The 23,511-nt window shown below is 44.9% G+C and overlaps 1 protein-coding gene across 1 annotated transcript; it reads left to right on the top strand.

Moving 5' to 3' along the window:
* The first annotated feature begins 839 nt into the window (after positions 1-839).
* Positions 840-21,755, top strand: grip1 (glutamate receptor interacting protein 1). Its single transcript, XM_061074507.1, has 27 exons — positions 840-975; positions 9,899-9,979; positions 10,936-11,071; positions 11,373-11,518; positions 11,910-11,993; positions 12,080-12,155; positions 12,434-12,579; positions 12,783-12,930; positions 13,162-13,331; positions 13,579-13,716; positions 14,078-14,227; positions 14,366-14,552; positions 14,923-15,068; positions 15,475-15,555; positions 15,670-15,739; positions 16,110-16,255; positions 16,354-16,498; positions 17,705-17,844; positions 17,935-18,138; positions 18,340-18,493; positions 18,873-18,911; positions 19,152-19,263; positions 19,468-19,500; positions 20,385-20,495; positions 20,576-20,692; positions 20,789-20,935; positions 21,085-21,755. The coding sequence occupies exons 1-27, from the start codon at positions 840-842 to the stop codon at positions 21,385-21,387; spliced, it is 3,546 nt and encodes a 1,181-aa protein (XP_060930490.1). The 3' UTR covers positions 21,388-21,755.
* The last annotated feature ends 1,756 nt before the right edge of the window (positions 21,756-23,511 follow it).

Raw genomic sequence — 23,511 nt, forward strand, 5'->3', positions numbered from 1 at the left:
GGAGGAGGAGGAGGAGGAGGAGGAGGAGGAGGAGGAGGAGGAGGAGGAGGAGGAGGAGGAGGAGGAGGAGGAGGAGGAGGAGGAGGAGGAGGAGGAGGAGGAGGAGGAGGAGGAGGAGGAGGAGGAGGAGGAAACAGCAAATTTGGACAGAGAAAAGAGGAAGGAAGGAAAACAAAGGATGCAACAAAGGAAGGAAGGAGCTAATGAAGGAATAAAATCTCCTCTCTGCTGACTCTTCAAGTGCACGTTTACACTACACACACACACACACACACACACACACACACACACACACACACACACACACACACACACTCAAGCTTTGCTCACCCCCTGCTCTCGCCCTCCAACACAGCACTCCTGCATCGCAAAGCTCCATTGTGTGTGTGTGTGTGTGTGAGGAAGAGAGAGAGTGAGTAAGTGAGAGAGAGAGAGAGAGAGAGAGAACAAGAGAGCTCAGTGATTGGCTGAGCTGGGCTAGATGCACCAACAGCTGAAAGAAGTGGCCAGGAACGAAGGAGGAGGAGAGGGAGAGGGAGAGGAGGCTGCAGATAGAGAGAGCGAGAGAGGAGAGAATACAAAGAACATGTGAGTGAGTGCGTGTTAAATGCTTGCTGATGTGTGAGTGTGTGTGTGTGTGTGTGTGTGAGACATCCAGAGGTGTGTGTGCATGTGCAGAAGCGAGGAGGAGGAAACCTGATCTCACTCTCGCTCCCTCTCTCCGTGGAACAACGCTTTCCGTCAGCTCTTGTCGTTATTCGCCTGGCTGTTAGCTCGTAGTAGCTTAGCCTGGCCCGGTTTGGTTCGGCCCGGCCCGGCCCGGCTCGGACCGGCTGATGATGGAGCGGTTCCTGGCTCTGCTGCGTCTGCTGAGCAGGAGGAGGCGAGGGAGGAGGTACAGGGCCGACGACGACTACCAGGAAGGATATGAGGACGTTTACTACTACACCAGCAAGTACAACACACACCTACTGAGTGAGTCCCATAGAGAAACACTGACTGAGGGAGGGAGAGCGAGAGAGGAGGGGAGGGACGGGGGCTTTGTTTTATTGTCTCATGCGGGCGAGCGAGGAGCTTATCAACAGATTATGACGAAGACATCCTGAGTCAGTGTGTCAGGTTTTCTATTATAGATGAAGGTCGTTAGCAAAACGCTGCTCGGTTACACACACACAGACACACACACACTCACTCAGGTATCCAGGTGACAGGGGGCCAGGTGGTTTGTGGGTAATAACAAGGAAGTGTTGACTGGAATGTGGACGATGTGCCTCTCTGACTTCAGCTGGAGGTATGACTTCAGACACTGGAAACAAACGGCTTCAGTGGAAACTTCCTCCTGTTCTTTTGTCTCTTTCTAATCTTTATTCTGTCTCTCTCAGCGTTTCCGGTCTGAAAGGCCCAGAACCCAAAAAACTGAATTTGAGGTCTAAAAAAGTCTGAAATATGTTAAAATATAATGCAGTAGGTCTTAGAAATTTCCAGATAGGTCTTAATGATGTGTTAAAATGATACAGCTGTAACTGAACTACACACAAAACGTGGAACTGATCTTCTATAAACAGAATTTGTCTCTGTTCACCCGTCTTCTCTGTGGTAAAGACTCTGATATCCACTGTCTCTGCAGTTTGGGACATAACCTGGTGGGTCCAGGTTTAATCAGACATATTTCCTTGGCTGGTTTTCATAATCGTGTAGAATTCAGTGCTGATCCTTATTGTTGTTCCCTCCACCAAGGAGGTTATGTTCTCACCTCTGAGTCTGTTTGGCAGCAAGATTGTACAAAACACCTGAAACGGATCACCATGCAGCTTGGTGGAAGGAAGTGGGTCAGAGAAGAACTGATCCAGGAAGAGAGCGAGAACGTTTTTCATAATTTTCACTGATTTCACTGAGAATAATTCATGGATCTGGATGAAATCGTTATGGGCCTGATATTCATGTGTGTGTGTAGTTTGCTGCAGCCTGATTGGATTAAAGGAAGTTGGTTTAGGTTTGAGTCCTTCTGAGTGAAGTTCTAATTATTGTTGTTCTTGAGCAGAAAAACGCAGTTAAGAGTAAAATGTATGTCATTGATTTTCCTGTCGGCTCTTAAGGACAAATTATTTATTCAGGTGAATTATTCAGACCACGTCCTGTTTTCTTTTATATTTTTACTATAAGATCCAGATTCTCATGTGAGAGGTTGTTGGGCCTTGGCAGAGGGATACGTTCGATAGGGTGGAATCGTTTTAAAATCTGCTCTACCTGTTCTACATGGAGCACAATGGATGTGAATTGCAGCTGCTCTGTGGAGTTTCTGTTTCTCTGCTGCCTCACAAGATAACGTTTTCTGTGGTTAAATGAGATTCAGGAACGTTTTAGATTCCGCGGTTGAACTCCGGTTCACAGCTCGGCGTTCGGTCTCTGGAGAAATCTCCAGCAGGACTCGAACTCGCCGTCGACTAAACTGTTTACTCTGATGAAAGTGTTTGTGAGCGCTGCGAGCGTGCGATAAAAGATTCACTCTGTAGTCTCACATGATCGGGAACGGAGGTGGACTCAGCGTAGACCAGAGGATGTACTTTTCAGTTCATCGGTTTTCTCATCTGCAGTTTGTTTTCTTTAGGTTTGACAATTAAATGTCAAAACATAGTTTGAAATGTCTCAAGTTTTACTTTACTCTGACGTGATGAAGTAAAACATCAAATCCTCAGGAAGCAGCAAATGTCGAGCTAGATATTAGCAGATTTTCTCCAGTTTCTCCCGCCGCCCTGTAAAGAGTCTGCAGAATGTCTGAAGGAGCTGAAGTAAGAACACAGCATGAGATCCTCCTCACCATTTGAGCAAGTGGGCGTTACTGACGATTCAAACACACGACGCAAAGGTGAGAAAAAGAAAAAATTAAATTTCAGGAAGAAAAAGTAGTGCAGGTAGGAGAGAGTGATGTCCGGAGAACTTTATGAGATAAGAGCTGAAACCTTTGTCCATGTGCTGTAAACAGAAACGCGCGATTTATACGATAATTGTTGATTGAGCGTCTGTAGATATTTTTGGAAACTAATTTCACATCATTTATTTAAACCAACACATTTGTATGTGGGTGTGTTTATGTTTTAATAACCGACATTCAACTGTTTTATAAGTGTGTGAAAAAATAGTGGAATATTCCTGTGTGTGTGTGGCAGAGCTGCCAAGAAACATTTCCTCCAGCTACCAGCGAACTTGTGTGTGTGTGTGTGTAGCACAGCGTGTGATTGTATACGAAGGTTTTTAAGGACGGTTGACTGGCCAACCCCTGGTTCACTGTTCCTCTTTTCACTAGGCTCTGATTTAATCTGTTTCCTCTGACTTTCCTAACAATGAATCCACTTTTTTGAGTCTTTAAATTCCATTTGCGGACGGTGAAGAGTTTCACTCCGAGTGGGTTCGTATCATGACTCCATGAAACTCTAATCTATATCTTCTCTATATAAATAACCTTTAGAACCTTTTCTGACTAAGGGTCAGCTGATTTATTAGCTTTGTGGTAGGTCCACCTGAGCGCCCTCTGCTGGAGGTCAAGGCTCAGGGTGGATTTTCGTACTGTTACCCTGCTTATCGACATTATTCTTTTGGTATTTGTGTCTGTTAAAGGTGTTGTCACCTGTATCCCACCTGTAGGCGACTCCGCCTCCTTTCAAACCAGACGGCTGCCCCCCCCCCCCGCGCTCGCTGATCTCATTACATGTTGAAACATTATGATGCATACATTAGCACATTGATGAGGAGAAACTGTGTCTTGTGTTGAACGCTGAGTTCAGACCAGTGCAGTTCACAGCAGTCGAGTGTTATGTGAAGGTTGCTCACACTAATTAATGCTTTAAATAAGGTTAATTTACATAACTGGTCCTGTGTTCAACATGATGGAGACAAAGAGGAGGATGAGGAGCGGAGGGAGGGTTGGACCTCTGATTTCTCACCTTGTTATGATGAGGTAAAGAAAAGTGAACATGATGAAACATGGAGGAGTCAGGAGCTCAGTGACGCTCCAGGTGAACCAGGGGAGTCGATGGGCACAGCTGAGACTAGTTGACCAATCCACCCATCCTGGATCGTTCATGTGATGAATGAAAGATGTTGAAAAGCAACATGTTGGTCTCGGGCTGTGTGTGAGACCCCCCCCCCCCACCCCCGGTGGCACAAACATCTTATATTTCATCTGTTTGTCTCGACTCTGCAGCCGCTCAGTCCCACGTCTCCCACATTCAGCTGTGACGGGATTCGCTCTGGAGGCGTCGTTATTATCTTCAGAGGCAGAAACAGGAAAGTGGAGCACGAACCTGCAGAAGTTCAGATTAATTAACGCGTCGGGATCTTGGGACTCTGAGGACGTCTCCCTCATTATTTGGTTATGATGTTTAATTAGTTTTCTCAATTTAAAGAACAAATGTTTCCTCATTTTCGCCTCTGATTCCTCTTCAATTAAGAGGATTAGGAAAAATTTTAAAACACATCCGGGTACAGTGCAGACTAAAGTCTTCGCCAAAAATTTACTCAGAATATGAGATTGTGGTTTGCAACGTTTGAAAATCGTTACACCTTCAACATGAGAGCACTTTATCAGAATGGACGAGCCAAGTTAAAGTAATTAAAACATCTTATTTGGGGATGAATTTGAATTCACTCTGATACTGAGGAAAACTTAAAAACCTGAATATTCTCATTGAAGCTGATTCCACTTCCTGTCGTTTGTACATTATCTCGTTGGAACGAGACGATTTGTTTTCTCATGTGTGAACATTGTGTGTGTCAGAAACGTTGTGTTAATGTGCAGGGACTTATTTTCTCTCCCCTGAGTGATGATCTGAAGTGTTCGTGGTTTTGTTGATCACAGCTCTATCGGTTTGTCCCATCTGCTGCTCGCGCACACAGGCACACACAAACGCACACATACACACACACATGAAACGCGTCAGCCTGACTGTGACTGTTGGCGCTAATTAAAGGTTTACACATCCGTCCTCTGCTCTCACAGACTCTGGAACAGTGTTATTATCACTCTGAGTGTGTGTGTGTCTGTGTGTGTGTCCGTGTGTGTGTGTCTGTGTGAGAGCGTGTGTGTGCACTTACATAAGGAGATGTCACAGTGACTCAAACCCACGAGTTTAACTTTGCGCTGGGGGTGTTGACATACACACACATAGTTAGTGCTGCACTTTGATTTGGTTATTTTGAAATGCTGAAGCCTGTGATAACCTGTAGTGTGTGTGTGTCTGTGTGTATGTGTGTGTGTGTCCATGTGTGTCCAAGTGTGTGTCTCCGTGTGTGTGTGTCCGTGTGAACGCTTCTTTCATCTCTCAAAATCACTCTTTGTACGATGCAGGGTTGGTCTCTCCCCTCAATTATTCATCAGCTTGTTTCCATGGAAACAGCTGCAGCCGTGTGTGGGTCTGTGTACGTGTGTGCGTGTGTTTCGGGGTGGTGGTGGGGGGGTGGTGAAGGGGTGGTTGGTTGATTTCACTGCAGGGGGGAGGGGCTTCATCAGCTCATTAATGTGTGTTTTTACCTCTGATGGTCAATCTGGGACAACTGATGACCACATCATCTCTGACCGAACAGAAACGTTTAAACAGCATCTCAGGGACGTTCATGTGGTTCAGAGGTTCATGGTCCACAGAGGATCGATCCCCTGTCTCCTCTGAGTTGCCCTGCAGCGCCACCATGAGGCCAATAATTAGTTTTAATGCCAGATCACTGAAGTCACAGCCTCTATATAAACACAAGTTTTTAATTAGAGAGAAACATCCCAGTTTATTAGAAGTAGTTTTAGTTTTAGTCTTCACACTCAAGCCGACAGTATCAGAATGTCCGGCATCAGTAGTTAATATATATCTGTTGTACTGTTATTACCAGAAGCTTTAGTAGTAGCAGTATTAGTTGATGTTGATTATTAGTTTGGAGGTTTTTTTCGTTATCAGCAGCAGTAATAATAGAAGTTGTAGTAATAGTCGTATTTATAGTAGCTGTTGTTTTTATGTTTAATAGTATTGGTAGTAGTAGTGTTACTGGTAATTATGTTGCAGTTCTATAAGTTCTTTTAGCATTTTGGTAGTATTGCCAGTTGCAGTATTACCTGAAGCAGCAGTAGTACTCGTAGTAATAGCAGTATTGGTTTTTAATGATATTTTTGGGGAAGCATCAACAGCAGATATTAGCAGTAGTAGTATTTGTTGATTAACTGCTGCTGCTGAAGTTTTTTTGCAGTATTAGCAGCAGTAATATTAATAGTTTGGAGGGACACCTGTACATACTGGTTACATGTTAGTACATTGTGCTGCCGTGTTGTTTCCAGCAGGGGGCGTGATAGTCTAACAGTGGAGCAGATGGCCTGTGTGACCAGGAGGGGGCAGCACGGAGCAGAGAGCAAGACGTTACTACAGAGTGACGTCAGATGAGAGGTGGTCAAGAGACATTAGGAGAGAGACAGAGACCTGCAGACATGATAACGTCACTAATCCACATTAATCACACAGGTCTGACCCCTTCCTGCTCACAGGACACGCCCCCTCCTCTGTCAGCCACTCACATCACAGCAAACACCTGCTGGGTTCTTATTGGCTGAAACATTACAATTACTGTGTTTATTCATTATACTTTGATTTATAATTATAACTTTGTAAGGTCAAATTGATATTATGACATTTATCACATCACATTTATTTGGACAGAACAGATCTGATCCTTTCAGTTCTACGTTCTCTTTCTATGTATGCGTCGGCTGCTTCTTTTCTTTCTTTCCCTCCATCCTTCCTCCCTTGGTTTCACTTATTGTTCCTCTTCTTCTTCTTAATTTCTTCCTTTTTCCTCCGTCCCTATCTTTCCACTTTTCTTTACTTCTTTCCCCCTCATCACTCTTTCAATTAACCCTACTGTTGCATCTCTCTCTCTCTCTCTCTCTCTCTCTCTCTCTCTCTCTCTCTCTCTCCATCCATTATTCCCTCTCTCTCTCCCTCAATCCCTCTCTTCACCCATCCATCCCCATCCCTCCGTCCACCCTCCCTTGCCACCTCCATTATCCGTCTCTCCCTCCATCCAGCTGCACGGAAACCCATTACAAATCTGTGGAGAGATAGAGCTCCCTCCTCCTCCTCCTCCTCTTCATCCTCTAATCTGCGCAGACTCTGCCTCCCCCCTCCCCCCTTTCCTCCATCCCTCCCTCCTCCTCCACTGCCTCATTTTATGGAGCAGCTTCACATCTGCAGCGCTCCCTCTCTCCCTCCATCATGGCTCACGTTTGAGGAGGTCGTTCGTCCATCACTCCGTCGCTCACAAAGGAGGAGAAGGGAGGAGGAAGAGGAGGAGGAGGAGGTGTAGTTTGTGGAGGCTGCATCTGCATGGCGCTGGGGGGGGAGGCGACCCTCGGCTCGGCTTCACCATGATCGCCGTGTCGTTTAAATGTCGCTGCCAGATCCTGCGCAGGGTGAACAAAGGTAGAGCGACATAGACGAAGACAGGGAGAGGGAGAGAGAGAGAGAGAGAGGCTGGATGAATGTGATGGAGGGCTTAGCATGTTTGCATGTGGAACATACGTGTGCGTGTGTGTGTGTGTGTGTGTGTGTCTGCACGGTCGAACGAGATTTGGTTCAATGTCAGCAACATGGAAATAGAGAGAGAGCAGGGTGTTTATGACCAGAGCCGTGTGTGTGTGTGTGTGTGTGTGTGTGTGTGTGTGTGTGTGTGTGTGTGTGTGTGTGTGTGTGTGTGTGTGTGTGTGTGTGTGTGTGTGTGTGTGTGTGTGTGTGTGTGTGTGTGTGTGTGTGTGTGTGTGTGTGTGTGTGTGTGTGTGTGTGTGTGTTGTGTGTGGAAATGATCTCTGGATTCATTCAGTCGATGGCTGCAGGTATCTTTGGACGAGAGACCTTCAGAGTGAATGTGAGCGAGAGAGAGAGAGCATCCTATTTTCATGAATGTAATATTGATGGTTTGTTTTTATCAAGGACGAGCGAGCACAGAACAGACAGGAGAGCACAGACAGAGAGAGAGAGGTTTTTGATCTGAGGTTATTAATCACGTCTGGTTCAGTTGAAGCTTCACGCGTTTGTGGCGTGATCGTAGAAGTTTTCAGATTCTTAAGTTATATCTAAAGTCACATGTTTAGAATTTTACCAAAGTAAAAGCTTGTTATTTTAATGCATATCACCAAAATAAAAGTATTTATGTTGACAGACAACAATCAGGATTAAAGATGAATCATTAAAGATAATTTTCACTGCTCAAAATTCCAATTCTGAAAGATAAAAATAATGAATATTAATAAAAAAGTTCATTACATCTGATCATTACATAGTAGTAAGTCATCTGTATTGGAGTAATCGAGTACAAGTACCTTTAGTATTACTGGGCATTAGCTGTAGTGTTTGTGTTTGTGGTATCTGAGCAGTGATGTGTGTGTGTTTGTGTGTGTTTGTTGACCTTACATTGATTAAAACATTAAAATTACTACGTTGCTTCGACCTTGAGCTCATCACGATGTGTTCATGTGTGATTTTATTTATCTGTTATCTGTTCACTCTCTTCAAGTTTATTCAGTAATCGGATAGTGAAAACGATATTTGACAGATCTGGTAAAGGAACCAGATGCTGTTTGTAACAAACGTCTGAGACCGATGAGACGATCAGGACGATGTCTCTCTGCAGTTTTATTAATATGTTAATGTTTTTGTAGCAGATCCTGTTCAACACATTTGAACAGGATCTGAAGAATATTTGAATTTACTTCACTTGTTTATTCGCAAATACAATTTGAAGAATAAACAGAATCTGCAGATGACTGTCCGAGAAGAGAGATGTTCTGATCTCGGTTTGTGGAACCTAAACAGAAAATAGTTTTTGAGTGTCGATGCTGCGTCGATGGACGAGCAGAGCTGCAACACAAACTCTTGAAGCATTACCTAGATTTTACTGTTGTTGTTACTTTTCTGGCCTGTAGGTGGCACTGGTTGTTGACTGAATAACAGTAACCATCTAAACATATATATATTTATTTGTTGGTTCGTATCCCATCTGCTAACGTGGAGGAGGTGAGTGTTTTAACCTATACTGCAGCACGCCACCACGGGGCGATGCATACATGGCCTCACTCTTGGAGCTTTCATGTCTCCATCTTTATTTACTATAGCTTTAACACTTAAATTGTGTGACCTTGTGTAATCGATCAAAGCTTAATAACAGCAGCTGAGTGTTTTTTCTTTATATAACGTCCACGACCCAGTTGTAGTTCGTAGTATTATACAGGAACTGTGTGAGTGTGTGTTGTCGATGGAGAGAAGAGAGAAGAAGAGATGCTGCTGTCCTACATCTGGAGGTGGAGGAGGAGGCTCAGCTTTCATCTTCATTTAGCTATGGTGTGTGTGTGTGTGTGTGTGTGTGTTTTCAAAGCCCCATTGTGTTTCTGAGCTGCTCAGCTGCTAGAACCAAACAGAGGAGAAAGATCTGGAGCAGATAAGAATAAACGAGAACAGAATAAAATGGAACCATGAAATAGAATCAAACCAAACAAAGTAGGACGATGCAAAACAAACTGATTCCGGCTCCGCTGCAGTTTAAATTACAGTGTTGTTCAGTTTGAATTACCTGCTCTTACCTGGAGAAGCCACCTGAAGTCCAGGAGAAAGACTAGGTTTAATATGAACCTGCTGCAAACCAGGATGAGCTCGGGTTTCATTTAACTGGTCGAGCTTCGTCACTGGTTAATATGTAGAACCAGCTTCAGGAAGTGGCAGTTTCAGAATCAGTGCAAGGAACTGATGGAGGTTTTTAATGGTGTTTTTTGCACGTTTGGGGCGACAGACCAGTCGGAGAACCTGGTGGAGCTTAAGACACATTGTGTGTGTGTGTCTGTGTAGTAAGTAACATGCGTTGTTTGTTTGTGTTTCAGATGAGGGGCCGTACAGCAAACACTCCACCGGGCCCAGACCTCCAGACGGAGCGCTGGCCATCCGGAGGCAGAGCATCCCGGGTACGTTTATGTTCTTCTCACTTTGCTCTGACGCTTGTTGTCGTGACTCCACCTGCAGAGTCGACAGATAAGTCTGCTGAGGTTTCCTGTCTGCGACCTGCACTCGCTGCTTATCTCCTCACACCTGGAGCCTGTTTTCAGCTTTTATCTGAACAAACAGAACCAACTGAGCAGAAACACTCGAGGAGACAGTGAGATAACTGTGATCACTGTTTCTCCACTAAATAATACAAATCAAATAAACAGTCAATTACAGAAACTGTAGCAGCTTCAGAAACCACCTCTGATCCTCTTCATAGTTTTAAACCCACTGATTCGCTGCTGAATTCAGGCTCAGAGTAAAGTTAGAGTCGTAGTAAAATGTAAATTCATGTACGACTTGTGTTTTGCTTCATCTTCCTTCAGCGTAAATTTAACTTGTCAGTTTGTGAGGTTTCTGCTCCGTCACTGGTTCATCCAACGTTTTGTTGTTTTCTGGGTCAAGATTAAATTAATTTCCTCAGACAGTGACTCAGCGCTGGTTTTTCATAAAAAAGTGAAAAGGACACGGTGATGCCTCTTAGGAGGAGGATGAGAGAAGAGGGAGACGCTGATGGTCACTTCCGAAGATAAGACGTCTCAAAGTGGAGAATCTCTCCTAATAAATATTCACTCAGACATTTTGATAAAATCGTGCTCCGTGTGTTATCACCAGACGAGCTGTCACATCACGTCGTGCCCGGCCGGCGCTGAACCTGCTCCTCTCTCTCTGTCGGTTGCTTCTGCTGCTGAATATTTCAGCTGTTTGATGAAATATAGATGGACGAGCAAACAGAAGATGACTTCACTTCCCTCTGTGTCGGGATTACTATTTTATTTCTCTGTACCGAGAGTTTGAGCAGGAAACTCTGAGGCTTCTGCTGTGAAATGATGACAGGACACTGCATCTGATCCTCGTCCTTCTTCTTGTGACGCAGATGAGTTCCGGGGGTTCTCGGTGGTGGAGCTGATGAAGAAGGAGGGAACAACGCTCGGACTGACGGTGTCGGGCGGCATCGACAAAGATGGGAAACCCCGAGTATCAAACCTGCGGCAGGGAGGCGTCGCGGCCAGGTAACGTGACACTGCCTGTTCCACTCGTTTAGTATTCTTTTGTGGTTTTGTTCTGTTGTGTTGCTCTTGTTGAGGGTGAAGAACAGAGGATGTCACACCTTGTTAAGCCCTGTGAGACAAACTGTGATATGTGAATACGGGCCATAAAAATATAATTTGATTGATTCTGTTTAATTAAATCCAGTTCTGTTAAATCCTAATCTGTTATCGGTTTCTGACCCAGTTTAGGTTTGTTATGACTCAGGTCCGGGACAAAGATTTAAATAATATTTGGCTTCTAACGTTTTGATTCTGTGTCCAGGAGCGACCAGCTGAACGTCGGCGACTACATCCGCGCCGTGAACGGCATCAACCTCTCCAAGTTCAGACATGACGAAATCATCAGTCTGCTGAAGAACGTCGGGGAGCGAGTCGTCCTGGAGGTCGAGTATGAGCTGCCGCCCGTCTGTGAGTAGAGTTACTGTCCAAGTTCAGAGTTTATTTAATTCTCTCAAACTCAGAAATACAACTTTATTTATAAATGATCAAGAGACAAGACTACACCACCACCGGCTCCTGACAGGTAGACTCGCATGGAAATAGACCAGTTTTAATTCTGATAGTTACCTGATATATTTGTGTGTATTAAATAATGAAACTATAGAATTCAACATATATAACTGTTCTATATTCATAGTTTGACTAAAGATGTGTCCGTATTAGTTGTATTGTGAGTATTTGACAGAAAAATAACTCAGATTTATACTTTGTGATAAGGGTAAAAAGGGTTTGTCCAGAGGATTAAAGCTTCAGTGGTTCAGACGTGATGTTGACGTGTCGATGTCGTGTTGTGTTGCAGCCGTGCAGGGGTCAGGGGTCATGTTCAAGAACGTGGAAGTCACGCTTCACAAAGAAGGAAACAGCTTCGGCTTTGTCATCAGAGGTGAGTGTTGGTCAGTGTGTGTGTGTGTGTGTGTGAGTGTGTGTGTTTGTAAAATAAATACATATTAATGCATGACCGTGTTGCAGGAGGGGCCCATGAAGACAGGAACAAGTCTCGTCCCATCGTCGTGACAACAATCAGGCAAGGGGGCCCGGCTGACAGGTGGGTGACCTCTGACCTTCGCATTCTTTTGCTTTGAGAACGTTCACAGTTTTTATCAATCTGATCAATCATTATCTACTTTTCAATCAGAAATTTAAATTTTTCAAGTAGTTAATTTTTCTTTTTATTTACTGAAAATCTTGTTTTCTAGCATGACATTTATAAACAACATTGAGTAAAGTGCTTTACCAAGAAATTCAATTATGGGATTTGTTTAAATAAAATAAAAAACTTAAATGTCCTCTTCTCTCTCTCTCTCTCTCTCTCTCTCTCTCCAGAGAAGGAACCGTCAAACCGGGCGATCGGTTGCTGAGCATTGACGGAATCCGTCTCCACGGCAGCACGCTGTCGGAGGCCATGAGCATCCTGAAGCAGTGTGGACAGGAAGCTACACTGCTGCTGGAGTACGACGTGTCAGTGATGGGTCAGTTCATCCATAATTAACATCTAATCACTAATAATCAATAATAAAACAATGTGAGTCAACCGGAGTTGAATCTGCATAATGAATACATGAATAAAACAGGACCCGGGTTTGAACCCTGTGGAACCACAATGATTAATACTGGAAATAAAATCGATGGTAAAAACACTAATAATAATTGTTGGTCTGTTTGTCTTCATCAGACTCGGTTGCCACGGCGTCGGGGCCACTGCTGGTGGAGGTTGCCAAGGCGTCTGGTTCCAGTCTGGGCGTGGCTCTGTCCACCTCCATGTTCTGCAGCAAGCAGGTCATCATCATCGACAAGGTCAAACCAGCCAGTATAGCAGACAGGTACATGACCTCTGACCACCTTCAACACCTCAGCTCCTTTGTCCGACGGTGCATGAAGGCAGCAAATTTCATGAGGCCAGAATTTAAAATGGCTGCGAAGGCAACATCAATCTTTTTCTAATTAATCGCAGCAATAAGTAGATTCACTTGTGAGGGAAGTAAATACTGTGGATTTAGTTTATTTTATCGATGCAGGAGTTTCTTAACTAAGTGTGTGTGTGTTGTGTGTAGGTGTGGTGCTCTTCACGCAGGAGATCACATTTTGTCTGTCGATGGGAAATCGATGGAGTTTTGTTCTCTGGCTGAAGCCACTCAGCTGCTGTCTGCTTCCTGTCAGACCGTCCGCATGGAGATCCTGCCACAGCACCAGGCCAGACCTGCTCTGAACGCACCGCAGCACGGTAAACACACACACACAGACACAGACACACACACACACACCAGACCGTGGGCCCTGAACGCACCACAGCATGGTAATTACATTGATAAAATATAATCTTTTATAAAGCAGTGACACAGGCAGTGACCTCTAACCCTTGACCTTTCCTTGTGTTTTAACCTGAACACCCCTCCTCTTTGTGTTTCTGTGCGTGCATGTGTGTGTGTGCATGTGTGCGTGCATGTGTGTGTGTGTGTGCGTGCGAGTAGTCAAGGTGCAGCGTAGTCCCCGCCCCCTCCCCTGGGAAACTGGAAACTCCGCCCCCGTCCACCCTCCCTACCACTACAACACGTACCACCCCGACCAATCAGCTTCCAGATCGCACAACCGCCACACAAACAACCCTCGTACGTCCGCATCTCTCTCTGTGAATGTTATGTTTTATTTTGAAAGACGCCTCATATCACCGGGAACATTATTTTAAAATAAAACTCCACTCATCTCATTCATACTCTTGCTGAGGGTTAAGGACAGAGGATGTCACACCATGTTAAAGCCCTATGAACAATTGGGATTTGTGAATATGGGCTCTACAAATAAAATTTGATTGATTGATTGATTTCTCTCTCTCTCTCTCTCTCTCTCTCTCTCTCCCTCTCTCTCTCTCTCCCTCTCCCCCTCTCTCTCCCTCTCCCCCTCTCTCTCCCTCTCCTCCTCTCTCTCCCTCTCCTCCACTCCCTCTCATTCTCTCCCTCTCTCTCTCTCTAGCTCTCAGCCACTCGTTCTCTCCCGGCTCCATGTCGGCCTACAGTCTCTCGTCCCTCAACATGAGCACACTGCCCCGGAACATGTATCCCACGAGTCCACGGGGCACGTTGATGAGGAGGAAAGCCAAGAAGAAGGACTTCAAGAGCTCACGTGAGTCTGACCTCTGACCTCTGACCCCTGACCACACGTGCTACGTTGATGGCAGACCTCTCTGACGTCCATTTTGTGAATTCAAGTAGACGTGGTGTTTACCTCAGGGCCTCATCTCGCTGTTCTCTCCTCCGTCAGTTTCTCTTGCGTCGAGCACCGTGGGCCTCGCCGGGCAGGTCGTCCACACGGAGACCACGGAGGTGATGTTGCTAGGCGACGGCATCATGGGCTTCGGCCTGCAGCTGCAGGGCGGAGTCTTCGCCACGGAAACGCTGTCCTCGCCGCCGCTCATCGCTTACATCGACCCCGACAGCCCCGCAGAGAGGTAACACACACCCGGAAAATCAAACACTAGATATTAGTTTATTCTTAAATGGCGGCTGTGGCTGAGGGGTAGAGTAGTCGTATTCCAACCTGAAGGTCGGCGGTTCGATCCCCAGTCTGAACCATCTGCAATCCGAAGTGTCCTTGGGCAAGATGCTGAACCCTCAATAGCCCCCCATAGAATAACAAAGTGCTGCAAGTAGATGCACTGTATGAATGTGTGTGTGAATGGGTGAATGTGAAACTGTACTGTAAAGCGCTTTGAGTGGTCTTCATCAGACTAGAAAAGCGCTATATAAATACAAATCCATTTACCATTTACCAAATGTTTATATATTTTTGTTGTTTATATTTGTTTTATATATTTGTAGGTGCGGCATCCTGCAGATTGGAGACAGGATTCTGTCCATAAATGGAGTTCCTACTGAAGACTCCACCCTGGAAGAAACCAATCAGCTGCTCAGAGACTCGTCCATCACTGCTCAGCTCACACTGGAGATCGAGTTCGACGTGGCCGGTACAGACACACACAGACACACACTCACACACACACACACACACAGATGATATAGGAATAATTCATTGATCTTGATTAAATAAACCAGACGTGTGAGAGGACTGATATTCATGAGTGTTTGTTTGGTTCAGATCCAAATATACATCTGCATGTTCAGTTTGTGAGATGTAGTGACATCTAGTGGTGAAGTTACACATTGCAATCGAGTGAACACCTCCACACACTGAATGAAAAACAATTGAGTCAATCAGAGCTTTTATAAAAAATACTATTGGAAAAAATTTACAGCAGAAAAATGATGAGTGCAGAAACAAACTCTCTCTCTCTCTCTCTCTCTCTCTCTCTCTCTCTCTCTCTCTCTCTCACTCTCTCTCTGTCTCTGTCTCTGTCTCTCTCTCTCTCTCAGAGTCGGTCATCCCGAGTTCTGGAACGTTCCACGTGAAGCTGCCAAAGAAACCGGGGGTGGAGCTGGGAATCACCATCAGCTGTGAGTCCTCCTCAGTTTCCTCTTCATCTCTCTGACGAAGCAGTTTTCAGTTTTGAAACAAACATGTAGACGGAAACTGAACTGGTTTTAACAAATATTCTTCTCTGTGTGCAGCGCCGTCCAACAGGAAACCAGGTGATCCTCTGATCATCTCTGACATCAAGAAAGGCAGCGTCGCACACAGGTAGACACACACACATGACCTATAAACTATACACACACACGACATATAGACTACACACACACGCATGACCTATAAACTACAAACACACGCTACAGAATGTGATGGTAGAATAAACTCACATTAAGGTGTCAGATGTGTTGAAGCTCGGTCAGCTGTCTGTAGGTGGCTGGTTAATTAGGCTAACGTGTGTGTGTGTGCGTGTGTGTGTTGCGTGTGCGTGCGTGTGGTTTATAGGTCATGTGTGTTGGAGTGTGTGAAGCAGATAATATGAGTTAAATAGCTTCAGTCACCAGCAGAGAGCATCTGTTCACTGTGACTCACTTCAAACAGACACATCACAGTCTATGTTTATATTTGCTGTGTCTTTCAGGACGGGGACGCTGGAGCTCGGAGACAAGCTGCTCGCCATCGATAACATCCGTGTGGAGAGCTGCTCGATGGAGGAGGCCGTCCAGATCCTGCAGCAGTGCGAGGAACTCGTCAAACTCAAGATCCGCAAAGACGAAGACAACTCAGGTTTTATTTCTCACTGAATTCACTGCAGATGATAACATTTTTTTATTAAATGATTTCTTTCTTCACCTGTTGAATGAATCTTTATTGACATGTTTCAGACGAACAGGAAGTGTCCGGCACCATCATCTACACCGTGGAGCTGCAGAGGTACGGTGGCCCACTGGGAATCACCATCTCAGGCACCGAGGAGCCGTTCGACCCCATCATCATCTCCTCGCTGACTAAGGGCGGGCTGGCCGAGAGGTAAACACGTAAACTAACCGTTTAATTTAATATATAAGAACTTAAACAGTGGAAAAATGAAGTCAAAAGGTTGGTTTTAGTTTGATTTTAATGACACAAAGATGTAGTAGATAATGAATAAAAGAATATGATGAAGACAGAAAATATATAAACTTTATTAAACAAAATTAAGTAACTGTCCATATGTGAATATTTGTTGCTTTTCTGTTATATTTACAACAGTGAAATAAATTAACCAGAACAGGAATAGTTCACTAAAGTTCAATAAATAAATAATCATCCTTGTACACACACGATATAAAACATTCACTAAACAGCATCCTATAAATATATAAAACAAAAGAGAGAAATCATGTAACATAAAGACGTTATCACATAGTTTCAGTTTTCCTGTAAAGACTCAACAGACGCTACAGATTGAAATCCACAGAAAGAAGATTTAATAAAGTTGAACATTTAAAGTCAACACTGATTTAATTTAACGCTGAAACAAACTGTGTCTGTTTGTCTGTGAAACATTAAATAGACGAATCAGTGCAGATGTGACAGATGTGCTGGAGAAGGTCGCCCTCTGCTGCTCATAATAAATTATACAACGTCATTCAACTTGTACATCATGTTTTATTCCACTTTATTTTTATCCCAGTCATTATCATCTGGCAGTAAATATTTTATAAAAATTATATTATTATACTATATAGAGTCTTAAGTTTAGCATAAAAAATCTATAAAATAAAGAGACTAAGTTAGAAACTAACTATTTAACTATGTGTTGTTGTTCACATAGAATATCAAACACAAAATGTGAAATGATAACCTTGAGAATATTTATTTTAGTTTAAACATGAACTGAGTGAGCAGTTAAAAGTGGTCAATGTCGCCGTCTGATGCCCATAATAAATACAACAACTTCAACTTTATCATTTGTTTTCTTGCATTAAATAATCTTATGTAATTCAGAAAAAAAATAACTTTATATATAAACATTAACAAACACTATAACAAAAATGAAGAGATTAAAGTTGTAAATTCAGTTTTAAAACCAGAGCGACAGAGTTACCAAATCAACCAGGAGCTGGATGACTAACAGATCTGACTTTGTAGTAGCGCCCCCTGGTGCTTATATGTTGTCAAATAAAACTGAGAATCCCAATTATTAAAGAAATAAAACATTGATAATATAATAATGATGTGTGTTTGTGTTAGGACTGGTGCGATCCACGTGGGTGATCGTATCCTGGCGATCAACAGCAGCAGCCTGAAGGGGAAACCTCTGAGTGAAGCCATCAGTCTGCTGCAGCAGGCGGGCGAGACGGTGACGCTGAAAATCAAGAAGCAGGGAGAGCGTACGTTCAATCATTTTGATGAACAGCTACTTTAAACTGTTTTCAAAGACAGCAGGTAAAAATCAAGTTTTCCTTTATGTTCTCTTAAAGTGTCGAGTCCGAAGTCGTGCGTGATTGGCCCAGGTCTGAGCTCGGGGGTGGGGCTCGGTCAGGAGAACCTGGACGGGGAGGAGGAGCCTGTCATCGTTGTTGTTCCTCCACCGAGCCAGAGAGCGTTCAGCACGTTACCGTCCGTCGACAGCGCCGTGGAGTCGTGGGACGGATCCAACATGGACAGCAGCTTCACCTCGCCGGGTAGGAACCTGACCTCTGACTCCTGAGCTTCGTCTGCGAATCAGTATTATTTTTTTGTACAATAGTTAATATGTTCATCAGTTTTCTTGATTTTTGTCTTAAAAGAAAGATTTTTAATTATTCCTTTGAGATTTTAAAAGTCTGAGCTCTAGGGAAACGGTTTGAATCCACACATGAACGATCTTCTTGGTTTGTCTGCAGCTCCAGCGTTCCAGTCTTCTCCGTACACGTTCCACGAGTGGCGCAACGCCAAGACGATTAACAGCCAATCATCGTCCGCCGCTCGCCAGCGAGCCAATCCGCTGTCAGATCTGGGCCTGAGTGACGACGACTGGGACCGCCCACCACTCGGAGGGTGAGACAGGCAGAGACAGAGAACTTAATTGCTACACAAGTTTAAATTAGAACAGAAACCTGTGTAAATATAATAATACTTTAATGATATGATAACAACCTGGATGACTGAAACCATGAAACTACACTGACACAAAGAAAAAACTGACATAAATAAAAAGCAGATAAAGTTCAGACACTAATCTCTGATATAAAAGATGTTTCCTGTTTACAACAATCAGGAATAAACCTGCACAACATGATTTAAAACCTGTGACATCATCCAGATTTCCACAGTTACTTTTCACACGACTTTAGCATGTTAGTCTTTCTTATTCCAGTCGGTGGCGGTTGCTAGCGGCGAGCTAGCAGCAGTAACATCAGTGTGTCTCTGTCTGCAGAGCCTGTAACCTGCCCAGCGGTCTAATCTCTGACAGCAGGTATCACACTGATCTTTGACCTTTAACCCCCCCACACAGTCCTGTCTGACCTCCAGCTGACCCCTCACCTGGTGACCTTCGACCCCTGTCACACTGACACATACACCGGATGGACGTGTATGTCGTCAGCTCCAGCCCACTCTCCCACCAGCATGACCTGTCCGTCACCAGCCTCCTCTGTGTGTGTGTGTTGGTGTCAGGCTGTTCACTGATTGGCTGACCTGTCACCTTCTCCTCCAGGTTCACCGTGGGCCATGATGGAACAGAACCGGACCAGGAGGAGAACTTCTGGTCTCAGGCTCTGGAGGATCTGGAGACGTGTGGACAGAGCGGTATCCTCAGGGAGCTGGAGGTGAGTCAGCAGAACTCATGATGTCTCAAATGTGAAAATCAGTCGAACAAGAACTTTACAAGTTGAATCTGCAGCAGCAGGAAAATCAGTGTTTGAGTGTTTTACTGTGAACTCTTCTAGCTGTTAAAGGTTTATGTTGATTGAAAATGCAGCAATAAATCTTAGCGACTGAGCTGAAAAGAAAAATGACTCCTTCTCTTCCAGGAGACTGATCAGGAGACGCACCTGCTCGCTCTGGTATCCTCCTCCTCCTCCTCCTCCTCCTCCTCCTCCTCCTCCTCCTCCTCCTCCTCCTCCTCCTCCTCCTCTTCCTCTTCCTCTTCCTCTTTCTCCTCCTCCTCCCACCTCTCCACTAACTCTCCTCTGTCCTCTTCTCTCTGTAACTGGACATTTTCTTCTAGCGTCATCAAACGTCCAACATGTTATCTGTTTTTGAATGTGACTCTAACCGCACCCCACAGCAGCAAGCTACCGACCATGGTGACGTTATTGTGACATCTTAGTGACATCACCCAGCTTCTGGCCAATCATGGGGCAGAGTCATGTTGCACCAGGCATGGCAGTTTGAGCAAGGCATGCTGGAAGAGCTTGTGCAAGGCCTGATGGGTAGTTTGTTTTGCCGTCTTGAAGCAGATCTGTCAGTCATGCATGCGTCTGAGTCCTTGATTCTGATTGGCTGAGGAGTGACCGTCTGTTGAGTGACGCGAAAAACATTAGGTAGGAAATAGAATCTCAGTAGAAACAGTAGATTCTTCAGGTGAAATCAGAAGAAATAGAATCAGATCCTGACCATGACAGGAAGAGAACCAGAGGAGAACAGTAGATCCTCAAACTAGATCCTGAAAGTAGATCAAGTTCTCAGAAACTTTAACTGTAAAGACAGAAACAACCAAATAAAATGTCTGTAGAACGTCAGTAAAATCCATCACAGTAGAATCTGTCAGTAGAACCCGTTAGTAGAAACCTGTGCTGGTGTGATCGTTCTAGCTGGGGTCAAAGGTCGTGCACCCAGGTTTCCTCAGTCACCGTGCTTTTGTTGGATCCAAGAGAGACTCTTTCACACGCTGGCCTCTGATTGGATGGTTCTGATTCACTGGTTTTCTCTGATTGGCTTTCTCCAGGCAACCATCATGTCGGGCTCCACCCTAAGTCTGAACCATGACCCCACCCCCCTGCGCAGCACTCTGGGACGCCAGGCCAGTTTTCAGGAACGCAGCAGCAACCGACCACAGGTGACTGTTCGACTATACCACGTCTATATGACTGTTTGTATGTTTAACGTTTTTAAGAATTATTTCTGTGAACTTTCCAGGTGACGCCAAGGTCCAACACCTTACCCTCTGACCCCCAACGCCGAGCCTTTGCCATGAGGAAGATGAGGCAGGAAGTCAATGAGATCCTAAACCAGAACCCTGTGGAACTCCATAAGGTGAACATGACCACTGACCACTGAGAACCACATGTCACCATGACAACACGGTAATCCTCAGGTTCTGATCCTAACAGAGGGTGTTTATATTTGTAGTTGACTCTGGAGAAGGCCTCGGACCTGGAGGACTTTGGTTTCAGTGTTTCTGATGGTTTGTTGGACCGTGGCGTCTACGTGAACAACATCCGACCTGGGGGTCCGGCAGAGCGGGGCGGCCTCCGAGCCTATGACCGAATATTACAGGTAAAAAACCCAGACCTGGTGGGTACGTGAACCGTCACAGTGTCGTTAAGTATGTTGATTTGTTTTCCCATCAATTGGCTAAAACTGAAAAAGATACAACCTCTGAAGAAGACACGTCACCGCCCCTCATCCATTGTTCTGTTTTCCAGATCAACCACGTGCGGACAAGGGACTTCGACTGCTGCCTGGTCGTCCCTCTGATCGCAGAGTCTCCAGATCGCTTGGATCTCGTCATCAGTCGAAACCCCACCTCCTCTTGTCTGCTAGTCAATCACACTGATGGCATCACCAACAACAGTAGCCACTCCCATCAGCCAATTGGCAGCGACCTGGGACCGTCTGAGCTTTGTATTGGCCAAGTAGATGATTGTGGTCCTATCAAGTGGAGCAAACCGGGAGATCTGCTGGGGGCAGCGTTTGGGGTGGGGCAGGTGAGTAATAGCTCCTTATAGCAGACAAACCTGGATCTAACTGGATTAAACTGGTTGTAACCAGACTGGAAAAGAGGTCGATGACGAGAACAATACAACAAAGTTGAGTCAAACTGGTTCAGCGTGGACCCCCATGGTGCTACATACACCCCCTGGATGGACTTTGACGTTTAACCACTAAGTTTGACCCTTGAACTGCTAAAGGAGCCTGAAAGCACACAATTGACTGGAAAAACTCCTCACCTTTTCATGTGAACCAGTTTTGCAAACTGGTACTACTGGTGTCACCGGATCCTGAACTATGACCACTGATACTACTGGAACCACAACGCGAGCAACTGATACGAGATTGACAGGTTCTGGTTCTACGAGGCCACAGCCATGCCCCCTGGTTGTACCAAAGCTGGAGCTACAGGCGATGGTCTGACTGGTCTAAGATCAGTGGACACTGGTTCTACAAGCCAAGGACCATTGGCCCTACTGGAACTAGAGCCACAGCCACTGGTCTTTCTGGTCAAAGACACTTGTGTTCTGGTATTCGATGGAACAGAACCATGGCTAGTTGTCCTTCTGAAGCCAGATCTCAGCCACTGGTCTTACTGGTCTAAGATCAATGGTTTATGGCTCTACAAGCCTAGAACAAGGGCTACTTGTCCCACTGAAAATAGAGCCATGGCCAGTGGTCTTACTGGTCCAAGACACATGGGTTCTGGTCTTGTCGGTAACAGAATCCTGGCTACTGATTCAACCGAAGCCTGAGTCTTACCTGTCCCTAGACATGGCTCTGGTTCATGGTCTCAGGGTCAAAGAACCATAGGTACTACACCTACAGAAGCCAGAGCCATAACCACTAGTCTTACTGGTCCAAGACTTGGTTCTTGCTCATGGTCCTGGTGGTTACTGAATCAAGTCTGTACACCTCTACAAGTTTAGAACCATGGCTCCAGGACTGTCTGGTCTTGCTAGAACCAGAAACATGGCTTTTGGTTGTGCTGGCCAAGAACCACAGCAGCACAAAGACTGATTGGACTTGAGTCCAGAATCCAGAACCTGCTGATAGACAGGCATGATGCCAAGGAGACTAGAGATGTTCCGATCAGGGTGTATATGGCCGATGTCATTGTGATCATACAAACTAGTGGTGATCACTGACTGGTTTCTGTTCTTAAAACATTTTACAGGAAGGTTCTGCATGAGAAACCCTTTAAAACCCATCACCCTCCATCAGGTCTGTCAATAATGAAGCCAGGTTACGGCCTCCTAGGGCCAAAATGTTTGTACCTCTTATAAATATTCACACCAAGTATTCTTGCAAAAGAAGTTTCCAATGAGTCGTAGTTGTAGTTTGATAACCTGAAAATCACTGGTTGAAGTATCATCGCACCTTGACTCTGCCCCTACTGGTTTGATCTTGCACAACTTGAGTGGAAGCTGTTTAGCAATGTGAAAAAGATTTGGATCCCAACAGGGTTTTCTAGGCAGAAGCACTGTGAAGTTTTATTTTAAGCTCAGGATAAAATAATATTATGGTAAAGTTGCAAGTATAAGTAGCGTGGAAATTACGGTAAGAATCTAGAAGGGTGGGATCCACAGGACCACACAAACTTGTAGCTGCTTTTAGTTCTGCCATGATAGGCCACCATCCGACACATCCGACTCCATATCATGCTTTTACGCTAATGCTACTTGCAGATACTGAATTTGAGTAAACAGTGTAGCATGGAGTCCCGACAATACGCATCTGTACTGTTTTAAATACTTTACCCAACCATAAGCTCCTGTGAAGTCAGAGCGTCCTTGGACAAACAAGGATGGTGGTCAAGGTGACTGTAATCAAACTAGCATTCAGTTGAAGGTAGAAACCTTCCAAATACATACTCTGATCGGAGCATCCCTAATAAACATGGACAGAGAGACGGGTTCGTGTCCAGGTTTGAGTTCAGTGCCATGAACGAGCTGCAGACTGGAACATTAATAATGACAAAGACACTGAGCAGTTCAATAAGAATCTTTTTCTACTGTTTACACCTGTTGGACTGGCCACACTGTGTATGTATGTATGTGTGTGTGTGTCATGTGTGTGCGGTAAACACAAGGCCAGTTAAGCCCCTCCCACCTCAATTTCTAGTCTTGGCTGTGCCCGCC

The sequence above is a fragment of the Limanda limanda genome, chromosome 1, assembly GCF_963576545.1.
Source record: "Limanda limanda chromosome 1, fLimLim1.1, whole genome shotgun sequence".
Taxonomy (NCBI): Eukaryota; Metazoa; Chordata; class Actinopteri; order Pleuronectiformes; family Pleuronectidae; genus Limanda; species Limanda limanda.